A 15,073-nucleotide genomic window follows, 5' to 3' on the forward strand; every position below is an offset into this window, starting at 1 on the left:
GTGAAGATGAAATCATAAAACTAGAACAAGGTTATGAATCAAGTTGTAAGAAAGGATAAGGAGGTTCATACCAATACAAATCAAGGCTGGAAATGAACAAGAATTAAGCTCCAAACAGCCCCTTGGCTGCTCTTGATCCCAAAGAGAGAGAGAGGGACGATTTGTGAGAGAGAGGGAGGGTTTAGAGTGTTTTCCTTGTGTGTGTTCCAAATGATTCAATTTACACATTAAGTACTATTAACTAGATGGACTTTGCAAATAGGCCCATAGCCCATGGACTTCAATAAAAGGAGTTTACAAGATGATCAAAAGAGTCCAATAACATAAGAAATCAGACATTGGTTAAATAAATTAACCCAAGGTTACAAGGATAATTAAATTAAAATAACCAAACGTACCAAGAAAACCCGGGGCGTTACAAAAGGGGTGATACGGTTCAGGAAGAGGGGCAAGTTGGGGCCCCGACACATCGGTCCCTTCAGGGTAACCGCTAGAGTGGGTAAGGTAGCATACCGTTTAGAGCTACCTGTGGAGTTGAGCCAAATCTATGATACTTTTCACATGTCCTAGTTAAGAAAGTGTGTAGTCGATGAGATGGCAGATGTACCGTTAGAGGACATTCAGGTGGATGCGAGTCTGAATTATATTGAGAGACCGATCACGATTATGGATCGAAAGGTGGAGGTTTTGAGGAACAAAGAGGTGCCCCTGATTCAGGTTCAGTGGAAACATCGGAAAGGGTCCGAGATGCGAGAGCAACATCCGGAGCTATTTGAGTAGCAACTTCAGGGGCGAAGTCTGATTCTAGTAGGGGAGAATTGTAACATCCGGATTTCCAGGTATAATATTTTAAATATTTATTTTGATATATGAGGAGTGACTCAACGAGTTGGTGCCTCAACTCGTCGAGTAGAGTCGCGACTGGTGACGCGGATTAATGAGGGGACTCGACTAGTCCGTGAGCTGACTCGCCGAGTCAGCGCTGTTGAGGGAAACCCTAATTTCTCGGGCTTGTGGCCTATTGAATGGCCCTTATGGCCTCCCTTTACAGCCACCTTCCCCAGATAGAAACCCTAACATGCCCTTTTCTTTGTAGAGAGAGAGAGAGTCCATCTTGAGCATTTTGGAGGAGTTTGGTGGATCCATCTAAGAGGAGGTTGTGGATCTTGCATTCTTCCTATTTGTTTCCATTTAGAGGTAAAAAGCTCTCATCTTGACCTCTTGTTCGATAGATCTCATTTTTGGGGGAGCTTTTAGGGTTTTCTCTCAAACATGTTGTGTTCTTGATCTTTTTAAGTATGGTTTGAGGTTAGAACCTCATATATGGACTAGAGGGTACCTTGAGGGTCCAAAGTTTTGAGCTTTATCGAGTTAGAGGTGGGTCCCCCTGCTTGTGACCTTTCTCGGTGCTTGTGATGACATTTTGGGGCATTGATGCCATGCATGGTCATCAAGATCGGACCTTTACGTGACTTTTGGGTATTAGGAGGCAAGATCTAGAGGTTTGAGTTGCAGATCTGACCTTAGACGTCCATATAAGACATCCAGATGAGTCAACTCGTTGAGTCTATAAGATGACTCGACGAGTCAAATTGGGTTGCCCCGCGATTCATGACCCAGTGATAACCCGTCGAGTTGGTAGGTTTACTCGACGAGACGTGTGAGACCCTTAGAAGAATTCAGAGGATACGAGTGGACTCAGTGAGTCACCCGAGTGCACTCGGCGAGTCGGGTCAACTTTGGCAGTAGACTCATATTGACTTTCGTGTCTTGAGAGTTAAGGAAGTTAGGAACATTGAGACCATGGAGGGGTGAAATGGTCTTTTACCCTTCTGTGAATATAGAATGGTTAATCTAGCTTCTTGAGGGCCAATATTAATTAGGGATAATTAATATCTGTTAGGCGGAGGCTAGACCGGTGGGCAGAGTTCGAGATTTCCGAGTATGAGGTTTTTACTTGCTAGCTTACGAGGTGAGTCTTCTCACTATACTTACCTTGAGTGGTAACTTATGTATGACCGGGAGGTCTTATGTGTACGTGTTGTGTTTAGAGATATCCTGTTATTTGTTTTGTGATATTCATATTGTGTATTATATTGAGTTGCTGAGTTGAGGGACTAGTAGGTTCAACTGAGTTGTGGGACCGGAGGGTCCCATTGAGACACATTGACCGGAGGGTCTTATTGAGTTATAGCCTCGAGTGGCTAATGTGATGTGTGTGGTATTTTGGGGAACTCACTAAGCTTTATGTTTATCATGTTATGTGTTATGTGTTTCAGGTAGTTCTGAGGATCGCGGCAAGGCACCAGCATAATTGTACACACCGGCGGGAGATGTTCTATGATTCTGGGACTGTGATTTACATTGTGAAATGATTGACAATTTAGACACTTGTGTTTTTTTGAGATTGTGGAATGAGAATTTAATGTGTTTGAAAATGAAAATTTTGTTTGAAAATTTATGTTGTTACATGCATAAGTTATATCATGAGAACCAAACTAACCATAAATTTCGAATAAGATGTAAAAATTTCACGAGTTACAAACCTGACCACTGTGTTGTGATCGACTACACGCCTCAAACCTCCAAACTCATTTTAAAGTTGTGTATTTAATATAAAATACGGTTTTTTATATAACTAATACATATTTATACATAAAATTATGTTTTAAAAAAACTTGTATTCATATAAAAATATGAGTTTTAAATGAAAAATATATATTTATACGGTTTAAAATGTATTAAAACATATTTATACTGTTTCAAATAGAAAGTGGTTAATATTGAACAAAATTGGAAAAAATGATGTTCGGTTTGGAAAAAAAAAACAGAATGCCAAAATTGAAAAAAAAAAAAAAAAAAGTAAACTTAGTGTCAAAATCGAAAAAAAAAATAAACTTAGTGTCAAAATCGGAAAAAAAAAATGAAAATCTTAGTGTCTTTTGTAACAAAAAAATTGAATTTTAACACATAATCATGTCACGTCAGCAGGTAACCGAGTTGATCGATCAAATTGTCATAATTATAAAAAAATAGAAAATATAGTAACAAATTTGATAATTAAAAAATACATAATGTCAAATTAGAATTTTAATGTAAAGTAAGTGTTTTTATTTACCGACAATTAATCTACAAAATAAATTGTAATAGTTGAACTATGGTTCCTACCATTGGTACTTGAAGTTTAACAACTTATGTCTTGATGTGAATAAAACTAGGTCATTCACAATGGGAGTTGAGTGAGGGTTTAATAGAATAAATATGAATATAATAAAGAAGAGAGAGAATGTGGGGTTGAATGCGCATGCAACGGTTCAATAGATTTGTAATGAAAATTTATCAGTTTTTTAAGAATTTAAATGAATGTATACATTCTCTTTCCTACTTGGCATTTCATACAACTCTCCGGTTTAATCCATTGGAGATGGCCTACTATAGATAAAGAAAACGAGGGGTATGTTATATAAAATTTAATCCTAATATAATAGTTGAGATTAAAGTTATATATATTAAGCCGCCATCTTTGTTTAACGAAATAAAAAAGCCCGCTCCATCCTATAACAAGTGTTCCTCTCCACCACAGCACACCAAAGCCTACAACTCGTTAATTTCCCCTCAAATGGCATCCCCAATAAAAACAGTGGTTGTTCTTGTTCAAGAAAATCGATCTTTTGATCACATGCTTGGATGGATGAAATCCATGAACCCTGAAATTGATGGAGTCACCGGAAAAGAATCCAACCTTTTGTCCACCACCAACCACCATTCCCAACGCCTCTACCACACCAACAAGGCCGGGTTCATCCAACCTGACCCTGGTCACTCTTTCGAAGCTACATACGAACAAATCTTTGGTGTTGAATGGTCCGAATCATCAACTCCTGGTCTAACCCCGACAATGGATGGGTTCGCTCAACAAGCTGAAAAGGTCCAACCAGGCTTGTCCGAAGTGGTCATGACTGGGTTCGACCCGGATTCCTTACCTGTTTACAAAGAGTTGGTTTCAGAGTTCGCTGTTTGTGACAGATGGTTTTCATCGATTCCCACTTTGACACAACCTAACAGGTTTGTGCTATTATTTAATTTCTCTACAACTTTTTACTTAAAATGATAATTTACTTACTTAACGGATCAATATTTTAATTGCTTAATACAATTAAACTTTTGTTCTTACGTAAAGAATTAGAAATGAATATGTTCTATAAATGAGAAACAACTTTAAAACGTGACATGATAGCGACTTTCATTTTTTATTTTATTTGAACATATCAATATTTTGGCATGCGATGATACAGATTGTATGTTCATTCTGCAACGTCATATGGTGCGACTATAAATGACACCGAGATGATGATCAAAGGGTACCCACAAAAGACCATATTTGAGTCTGTGGAGGATGGTGGTCATTCTTTTGGAATTTACTATCAGTTACCCCCGTCAACTCTTTTTTACAGGTACTCCTTTTCGTAATTTCAAATTTAAATAAATTTGATTAGTGAGTAAATTATGATATAATCAAATCACGTAGATTAGTAAGCCTGTATACGTAAGACCATGTGTATCTTTTCATATTTGCAACCTGTCATAATTTTGACTCTAGTGGCTTTATTTTCTTTCTAAATAACATAAAATAATACTTATAACCTATTAAGATTCACATATGGCATAAAGACACATGGCCACGTTATCTTTTAAGTAAATATATAATATAAAATAAACAATGTAAATCAATAACAAAACTAAGAAATTTCTTTATAATAATTCCAAAATTTAGCAGTTTAGTCGATTACCTACTCCAGTAAATAACCATTGACATTTTTGATATCCCAACAACTCTATACCAACTCTATCTATTAAACAAAATAAATCTTGAAATGATTAACGTATTTAAATTTCCAATCAAGTTGCTTAATATATAATGCAACGTAACTTAGGGAATTCAAATTTAAATATTTGGTTTCACTAGCAGCTAGGTTCTCATTTTAACGTTAATTACCTTATGTACAATGCATCAGAAACTTAAGAAAACTGAAATACATAGACAACTTCCATCAATTTGATCTACACTTCAAGCGACATTGCAAGGAAGGAAAGCTACCAAATTATGTCGTTGTTGAACAAAGGTATTTTGGGATCAAAGGTTTGCCTGGAAACGATGATCACCCATCACATGACGTGTCCGATGGTCAAAAGTTTGTGAAAGAAGTCTACGAAGCTTTGAGATCAAGCCCACAATGGAACGAAATCTTATTTGTAATTGTGTACGATGAACATGGAGGTTTTTATGATCATGTTCCAACACCAAATGTAGGGATTCCAAATCCTGATGGTTTGATCGGCCCTTCGCCTTATAATTTCCAGTTTGATCGACTTGGTGTTAGGGTTCCAGCCATTCTTGTTTCTCCATGGATAGAACGTGGGACAGGTATATAAGTAAAGTTTTTGACAAGTATACTTAATTAATTATACTAATTTCATAATAAGATCTTAATCACTTTATATATTGCAGTGTTACATAAGCCAACAGGGCCATATCCTACGTCGGAGTTTGAACATTCATCTATTCCGGCAACTGTTAAAAAGATTTTTGGTCTGAAATCACATCTAACGAAAAGGGACGAGTGGGCGGGTACTTTTGAAGGTGTTGCACGCAGAACTACCCCAAGAACCGATTGTCCAGGTACATGCATTCATGTTTAAGTCAATATACTTAGTTTTCTCAAGTTAAAATCAAGTAAAATTGTTGTAAATATCAACCAAATTAAAGATGCATTTGTTTGTGTTAAAGTTACTTTGCCGGATCCCATGAAAATGCGAGAGTTTGAGCCAGATGAAAACGAAAAACTTAGCGAGTTTCAGCAAGAGTTGGTCCAACTAGGTGCTGTTTTAAATGGAGACCATAAACGAGACATGTTTCCTAGCAAATTAGTCGAGAACATGACTGTAACAGAAGGTGCAAAGTATCTGGAAGATGCATACAAGAAGTTCTGCGAGGATTGTGAACAAGCCAAAAGAGATGGTAAAGATGAGTCTCACATCGTTTGTTTAGAGGAGGAACCAACTCCTGAGTCTCCAAAGAAATCATCGAGGTCATTTTCTCAAAAGTTGTTTTCTTGTTTAGTTTGTGAACATTAGTGATGTTAATAATGTATATTTTGCTTTGTTTCTTATTGTTTGAATATAATTTTTAATCATGTAAAGCATGTATTTGTTTATGTTTGTCTGCCATTAATAAAAACATATCTTTTGTTTTGTTTTTTTTTACTCGGTTGTTGTTTCTATAACATAAACCAAGATATTCGGGTGTTATATATACATATAGGATATTCGTTTTGATGGACCAGTTTGATTTGATCTGATCAAATGAATCTAAATTGATTTTGATTTTTAAAATATGAATCTAAATAGTTCAAATTAAATTTAAATCCGAACTAATCCAACCAAATTATAATTTTGTTGGAACGATTTTTACAATTTGGTTTTGAAAAGCAAAACATTAACTAAATTAAACTACTAATGTTGTTTATAACAAAGTTTTTAAAAATTTATAAATAATTACTATATCTCATAGCATATTTTATTATTATTGTTAACAAGACTTTATTCTTAATTTTAATTTGTAATTTGTTATTTTTTTTAATATATGTTTATTTGAACAACTTAATTATCTGATTTGTATATCAATTTTGATTTACTTCACTAATTGTGTTTGTTTTATTTTTATAATAAATTTATTATTTTATTGTATTATATTGTTATTTTTTTTTCTTTTGATTTACAAATAAAAACTGTTTAATATATGTTGAAAATTAATTTCACATTTTTATTTTAATCAACGATTATAATTTTACATAAATAAATAAAATATCTCTTAGTTAATAATTTATTTAAATTAATTGATTAATAATTATGAGTTTCTATTATGAAAGTGTAATTAATTTTGTAACCGTGATTCTTACGGTTTATAAACTAGTTTACTAAATATATAACTAGAGTATTAGTCCATTATATAAAAAAACTAAAGAAAACTATTTATTTAGTTAAATAAAAATTTATAAACAATTGCTAAGAAAAATATATTTTAATTTAATATTTTATAGACAAATCATTTTTTGATAAGAGTACTTTATATGAAACTATGAAACTTTATAATATGTTCAAAATATAATTTAGTAGATTTATAAATTTATAAATATATATTATAAATAAATAATAAATTATTATTCAGTTTTTTTTACTATTCTGTTTTTATTTTATAAATTGCAACCTCTAAAATCCAAAATAATAAATTGATTTTGCTGAAAATCAATACAAAAATCTAAATATTAGAATCAAATTATACAATTGAACAATTCGATTTTATCCAACTAATGAACCGTCTTTTATATATATATATATATATATATATATATATATATATATATATATATATATATATATATATATATATATATATATATATATATATATATATATATATATGTTGCTTTTTATGTAATTGATGATTATAATCTAAGTTTTTAAAAATTAATACTCAAGTTTAAAAAAAACGCATATTAAAAATGGTTAATCGAAGGGCAACTGCTTATTTACAGTTAACTTATTATCAAAAATTATTTTTATAAGACAATTTGGATAAAATAAAAGTTTTAAAAACTTTTTTTAAATTTATTCATTGAAATGAAAATCAATGGAAGCCACATATGTTAAGATAAGACAAAACTGCAAGATTGGTCCTTATGGTATTCAAAAAACTTTGGATGGGGTCTAAAAACTTTATGGTTTGCATAGAAGGTCCAAAATCAAGGTTTTTCCGTGCTTTTGGTCCAAAAAAACTTGAAAAGACGGTTATGCCCTTTTACTTTCTTTTTTGTATTTTTTATAATTTTTCAAATACTAATTTAATTTAAAAATAAAAAAGAAAAGAAAACAATTATCCCCCAACAACCCCCCTCTCCTCTCTCTCTCTCTCTCTCTCTCTCTCTCTCTCTCGTTTTAATTCCCAGAACACAATCCATCACCATCATCTTCTTCACAACCCAACTCCACCCTTCTTCCTTTCTTACGCATCGGTCCTCTCCATCATCTAGTCGAGCACCATGCTCACATATTAGATGGAAGAAAAGGAAACCCATCAATCAACACAACAACCATCATTGTCAAAAAAAAATCAATCCAAACACCTTTGTGGAGCTCCACCATCCACGAGAACAGAGCGCCGAAAAAAAATAGATCGGTGGTCTAACTACCACCAAGATCTTCATCCTTAGATACACTAAAAATCCAAGTTTTAAGCCCCGTTTTTGTGTTGTGGTTTTCATCTTAAAGGTTAATCTCCATATTCACATTGACTGGTGGTTTTTTATTTTGGGGGTTAGCAAAATCGACGTCATCGCCATCAAATTCTCGTACTCCTCCATTACAACCACCAGCGATCACCACCGATGTAACCAACAGCGACCACTATCGCTGCAATCTCATATGGGTTTTCTAACCTGCAATATAACCCATATATGATGGGTAGAAATCAGAAGTATAGAATTAATCCTCACCGATGACTTACCTAATAAAATTTGGGGGTTAAAGAGTCTTGAAGTGATTGACATTAAAGGGAATTTGGTTACTGGATGCTTATCCATGATCGATCTCTCCAATTTAAAGAAGTTACAGGTTCTTTGACTGGAACCCTAAGATTCTTTTGACAAACAGTTTTTGGATTTTGAATTGGGTAAGATAATAGAGTAGTGTGCTGTTGAAGGGGAAAGGGGGTTTCATTGTATGTTTATGTGACCGATGGTGGGGTTTGATCAGCAGCAGCCTGAACAAAGTGAGGGGTATGCCGATGGAGTTGTCGAAGATTCTTAACGATGAATATGAATGAATCTGGGTTAGGTTAGGAGAGAGAGAGAGAGAGAGAGAGAGAGAGGGAGAGAGAGAGGGAGAGAGAGAGAGAGAAAGAAAGAAAGAGAAAGAGAGAGAGAGAGAGAGAGAGAGAGAGAAGGAGGTGGGATGGACCCGTCCTTCTATTTTTCTTTTCTTTTGGTTTTTTTGTTAATTATAAAACAATTAAAACAGATAAAGAAAATGTGAAAAATAAATAATAAGGGCAAAATAGTCCTTTCAAATTTTCAAGGACCAAAACCAAAGAAAATTCTTGATTTTGGACCTTCCATGCAAGTTGAAAACTTTTTGGACCCCATCCAAAGTTTTTTGCAAACCACAAGGACCAATTTGGCAGTTTTGTCGTCAAGATAATCATCTACAGCTCAACTATATCGCAAAATTACTACTTATTTCGAAAAATGAGTTGATTCGTACACAACAATTAGTGTTCTCAAATGTTGTGTTGTATAACTCTATAAATCATAAATTGTTCTATATGGAGAAAAATTATTGTATACAGATCACTTCCCTTCGAAAAATAGACACATGATACTACTTTTTATGACAGAAGTGATTTTTCAAAACCCTGACGAATTTATTAATGTGAAATTAATTTATGCAAATTTTCAAAACCGGTAATCTCTAGGATTTCACAAAGTGCTTGTCAAATTTATTTAATTCACGAACATTAGTGAAATATGAGCCCTCAATTTTCTTATAACTCATTTCAAAAGTTGTATGCTCGATGTTTCCATTTTAGAAAGAAAAAAAATCACCATCCAATAGTGTCAACAAAGGTAAAAGAGTTGTAAGCTATTCCAATTTATCATACAATAAATTGCAAGTATGCTTACAGTAGCAAGTTTTAAGCCTAGCCAAACCATTTTCCTTTGGTTGGCTAGTTTTATGTTTGGCTTTTATTTAACTAATGTGTTGTCTTTCGCCCTTTAAACCACGTGTCTAGAAACACACTCATTTCCTACTCGAAGATGGTGTCCTCCACCGTTTCTATTTCCCAATAGCATTACTCCAGCATACCACCAACTTACAGACCTGATGAAGTGAACAACATACCTCAGTCACATCTCTTCTCCACTGCATTATCAAATCGACCAAGTACTCAACAAAGGAATTACACACATGCAATCGATTGTGTGTTTGTTTTGAGGCACTCGAGAAGAATGACCTACAAAGCCGATTTCGACAAGGAAGCAACAACAACCAACAACATATACATGCATTGATGCTGGTGGTTATATTTCATATTTCACACCTTTTACCAAATATTATTTTCACGACGACTCAGTTTGCGTCTTTTAGTTTGATTACATTCCCTAATCGTCACTCTATATCTCGATTTGGCATTGCGACTACTCAAATTTGCGTCTTCCAGATTGAATTCATGCCCTAATTCTCACTTTATATCTCGATTTCAATTTGCTTTGTGGCCAGTCGGTATGTATATAATATGCGATTCTTAATCAAGAAAATCGGATATGATTTCGATTATTAACTAATCTATTCTCTATGGTGATTTATTTCTTTGTTATAACAGTTCTATGTGTCGATAGCAGGTCTATTGTCAGGAGGACGAGATGCGGAAGCACCAATCGCATCAATTTCGTCTCTGAACCCTAAATTCCACGTTTGTTTATTCAATTTCCTTCCAAGTTTGTTGATTCAATAAGTTTGGAGGGAGTGGATCACTCTTAGCATGTTGTCACATAGAATTTTTTTTAGTTTTTTTGATGTCACATAAGCTTAGCATGTCTAGCACAAAAAAGGTAAAGAATGGACGTGTGAAAATTTAATTGATTTAATTTTGGAGAAAAAAAATTAAAATATATAAAGAAATACAAATCAACCAATCACAACACCCCTTCATACTTTCTCTTTCCTCTCTCCTCTCGTTACACCCATAGCAACTCCTTCTTAGCACCCTCCTTAGCAAAAGGTAGGGAGTGGCGTAGCATCCTTAACACCTTCCTTAACACCTCCCACTCCCTATAGCCTAATATTCGATGACACCTTCACTTTTTTTTGATTTATTTCAGATCATCGTCAACATTCCTCCCACCAGCCACGAGCTCTGTCTTTTAGAAGACAGGAGGCAAGTCTTACCTTTGCCCCATCGGGACAACTACTAGTGTGAAAGGCGTTAGCGGCATCCGCTAACCAACGCCTACTCATGATCGGGTCCTTTTCCTCATAGTAATCCAGAGCCCCACATTCCCGGAACTCCTTGAAGGTCAATGTGTGTGCCCCAATCAAAGCCACCATCTCAAAACGGAAAGAGCCTAAGCGCTCCTCCAACACCTCCATAATACCCTCATTCATCATACTAAAGATCACATGAGTCTGCTCAAGTATGTTGCGGGTAATCTCAGATGAAATGAACTCCCACATTTGATCATCCAACTGCCCGACTTTAGAACATGAGCCTGAGCCCTCACCAGCACCAGAACTACCAACCAGTCTGCCTCGAAAAGTCACCATACTGAAAATAGACCATATAAACCATCAGAATACACATCAATATATACATATCGAGAAGTCTCATACTCTATGAGCATCCTGGTTTCATCGCAGTTCTCCTTGACTCTAGTACGGATCCTCTGCTTCCAATAGTATGGGCCTATACTACCTTCCACATCTATCCGTACTTTCCTCAAGGATCGCTTTGAATCCTCCAATTCACTCCTTATCCAACAAATAATCCTCCACAAGATAAGGCTACCATCACTTAATCTCTTCGTAGTTTCTCCTAGGATAATCACTACACCACTCCCTGCTATCAGCTATATAAGCAACTCCTACCAGCACCCTCTAACTAGCTTACAAATACAATTACATATCACCGACACCAGATAATTTTTCGAATGAAAGGTCTCACACTACAACGGTTGGAATCAGACAAGAGTTACGCAATAGAGTTAAAACCTAACCTTCTAAAATTATTTAGTTTCCGTAATATGTAACTTAGCATATTTACTTTCTAGTTAGCTGAAGTTAGTGAGAACTCCTAAAAAGCACAAAGCAAGCAACATACGAGCATTGAGTAATCGGAATAGAGCAAAACCTAATCAGGTAATCCTATCACTAACTGATCAGTACTAGCATGCAAGTCTACAAGCTCATACAGTAGGCATATAAAGGCATCTCTCCTAGCATTCTATCATGCAAAATCTAAGAAGATCCTTAGCCCTAACTAGCATGCGATTCACATATTCATAAATCAAAGCATATCATAAATCATGTATAGGTATTTTGGGAAAACTTACTTGAGCTTGATCGATTGCATGCACCACACCCTTTTCTTTTATTAGAAACCCATTTTTATAAAACATTTCTTTTTGAAAAAATCTACCAAACCCTTATTTTGAGTTCAGACACACCCGAGAGTATGTCTGAATCCCTCAAACCAAGGCTCTGATACCAACTTGTAACGTCCCAAAATTACGAACAAAAATTTTCATTTTTAAATTAATAAAAATGTAACCTATAACATCATCAGAAAACCATGGTGGAACAAAGTGTATAAAATTCATCATAAAAAATCAGAGTAATCATAAAATGCGGAATGAGGTGGTGTGTGCACTGCAATCAACCCGGGTTCTTCCCTTTCAAACTAGAAGTAACTAAAACATAAACGGAAAACCATAAGCACAAAGCTTAGTGAGTTCCCCAAAATACCACATACCATACATAATAAACATATAGTAGGCCCCGCCCGTATACATATAATTATATAACGGATAAACACATAAGCATATGCAATAATCACAATGATAAATAGCATATAGGATGGTCATCGGGCCTCGCCCGGCATCGGGCCCTACCTGGTAAGCATACAAGTACATAACACATGCAAGAGTCATGAAAACATCTAGCATCCTAACATAACAATCCATGGGCCGGAATTGGTGCCTTTGACCCGCTAAACACAGTGAGGAAACTCACCTCTAGCTGCCAAATCACTCAAATGGATCTTTGTTTGTTGGTCCATAAAATCCTTTCTCTATCAACAACAAATAACATCCAATTAGTAATTGGATTTCGACCCATAACCAAGAATCTAAGCTACTTATCCCATAAACAAGGTAAAAGGCCATTTTACCCTTTATCTAACTTGGCCCAAAGCCAAGGCCCAACTCAACTACTCAAAAGGCCCAAATCCTAAATGGCACCCAAAGCCCAATTTATGGCCAAAGTATTCCAATTTGGGCCCAAAACCCATCATGGACCTAAACCCAAGGAAGCCCAACATACTAGTCCAAAGTCCAAAACAAAAGTCTAATGGCCCAATAAATACCAAACTTACCAACCCAAACTATAACCCAATACCGAAGATTGTCGAGCCCAAAAGCCCATCTGATGAGTACGTGGGGCGTACTCAGCTCGTACGCCCAGCATACTCCCCTGATCACTAGTCTTCTTCATTAAGCACTTAAACGGTTAAGACATTTTGCCAAACTCTCGGATCTGGTTCCTAAGGGTGACTTATCACGTAAAGTTGGCAACTTTACAGTCATGCATGGCTTAATGGGACTCAAAACTCCAAAAAGAGCTTAATAAAGGGCTTAATACTTGCATGAACCAAAAACATCCATAAAGTTTGCATTTTTATGAATATAGGGCCTAAATGGAGCATAGATCTAGCATCCATTACTTCTGGAGTATATCAAAAGCTCATCTTTACTTCAAAAGATTCAAAAATGCCCAAGAAACACTATAAAGTAGATCTAACACAAATGATCATCAAGGTGAGAGCTTTTTATCTCAAAAAGCTTGCAAATGAGAAGGTGATCCTATATCTACAAGCCCAAGCTACTCCTCCAAGTGTTCCTCTTCTTCTTTTTCACCACAAAACACCAAAAAATAATATTCAAGCTTAAAAACCCACCAAATGCTCTTAGGGCTTTGTTTTCAGGGTAAGGGAAGATGGAGGCTGATCAAAAGTGTCCAAAAGATGTAATAATGAGGTTTAAATAGGGTGCAAACCCTAAAAATTAGGGTTTTCCCAACAATACGTATGTTATGCGTGTTCCACGTACGCCCAACGTACGTGGGTGAAACCCGTGATCATCAAAAGGGCTAGTATGCTAAGCGTACTCATAGAGTACGCCCCGCGTACTAACCAGGGGACCAAAATGTTAATAATTTTTGCATTAGGGCTAAAAGAGAAACTTACCAAAAATTGAATGTTACAGTGTATTTCTAATGGTTATACTTAACAATTATTTATTTTGGCATGTAGTCATTATTGATGTGTTTTAGACAAAGATCATATGTCAAAATGATATTATATGTTGGTGAATTTTACAATGAGACTAATGTGTGTATAAAGGTTATCATATTATGTCTTATATTTGAACTTTTTTTGCTTTTCATCTTGTGGTATTGGCATAGTGTGCTTATTGTAGGTTGTTGTATTCCTATGGATGCAAAATTTCCATCATAAAAGAAGGTCACATGCAGACCATGTAATTCATGGAGCAAGAAAAGGAAAAGTAAACGTGTATTTAAACAAAACTTCACTTTTTTCACTTTTGACGTAAATGTTTTCATGTACAATTATGTTTATGATCATATTATACGTAGATAACAAAATTATCTTGCTATATTTTGCAATTGTTGATGAAACTTAAACTATAGGCAAGTCTATTGGTCACCGGTGTCGGACTGGCAGTTCGACGACAAAATTAGATATCCTTAGGGCACAAGTTTGAGAATTTACAGGGTCTTGCTATTATCAAATCAACTAATTCGGTTTTGAGGGTAATTTATGCCTTTGCAAATCGTTTGTTGTAGGTAAATTCCAAAATTTACACCTGGCCCTTTTGATCCCTATGGTTTTTCACATGCACATAATTATAATCTACAATGACAGGTTTCTTCACAGCAGCTACCTCAATATGCTTGTGCATGCATCTTTCTTCTTTATGAAATCCTTAAATCAAAGGTACCTTTTATGGTGAGGCTGCTTTTTTTTTATCACATCATGGTCTTTAGATAAAAAAAAACATGATAGTTTCTCATCTAATTGTATTTGTGTAGGGACATGGTACTTCAGAATGAGTTGGCTGATGAACAACTTAAACATTTTCAAGACACATATAAAGAGCAAGTTAAACCAGGTGGTTCTCGTGAAGTTGTTCTTAGCAGTAATGGTGTTCATGATGATAATGAC

The 15,073-nt window shown here is 35.1% G+C and overlaps 1 protein-coding gene across 1 annotated transcript; it reads left to right on the forward strand.

Moving 5' to 3' along the window:
* Positions 1–3,541: 3,541 nt before the first annotated feature.
* Positions 3,542–6,254, forward strand: LOC111879994 (non-specific phospholipase C3). Its single transcript, XM_023876410.3, has 5 exons — positions 3,542–4,065; positions 4,296–4,454; positions 5,016–5,425; positions 5,510–5,680; positions 5,789–6,254. Exons 1-5 carry the CDS (start codon positions 3,620–3,622, stop codon positions 6,133–6,135), a joined length of 1,533 nt encoding a protein of 510 aa, XP_023732178.1. The 5' UTR covers positions 3,542–3,619; the 3' UTR covers positions 6,136–6,254.
* The last annotated feature ends 8,819 nt before the right edge of the window (positions 6,255–15,073 follow it).

Source organism: Lactuca sativa, chromosome 4 (genome assembly GCF_002870075.4).
Source record: "Lactuca sativa cultivar Salinas chromosome 4, Lsat_Salinas_v11, whole genome shotgun sequence".
NCBI classification, from domain to species: domain Eukaryota; kingdom Viridiplantae; phylum Streptophyta; class Magnoliopsida; order Asterales; family Asteraceae; genus Lactuca; species Lactuca sativa.

Excerpts from the sequence above, each read along its gene's own strand:
- LOC111879994 (XM_023876410.3), top strand. The coding sequence starts at position 3,620 with ATGGCATCCCCAATAAAAACAGTGGTTGTTCTTGTTCAAGAAAATCGA. Across the intron at positions 4,066-4,295 it reads ACTTTGACACAACCTAACAG|ATTGTATGTTCATTCTGCAA; the intron begins GTTTGTGCTATT and ends GCGATGATACAG. Across the intron at positions 5,681-5,788 it reads CCCAAGAACCGATTGTCCAG|TTACTTTGCCGGATCCCATG; the intron begins GTACATGCATTC and ends TTTGTGTTAAAG.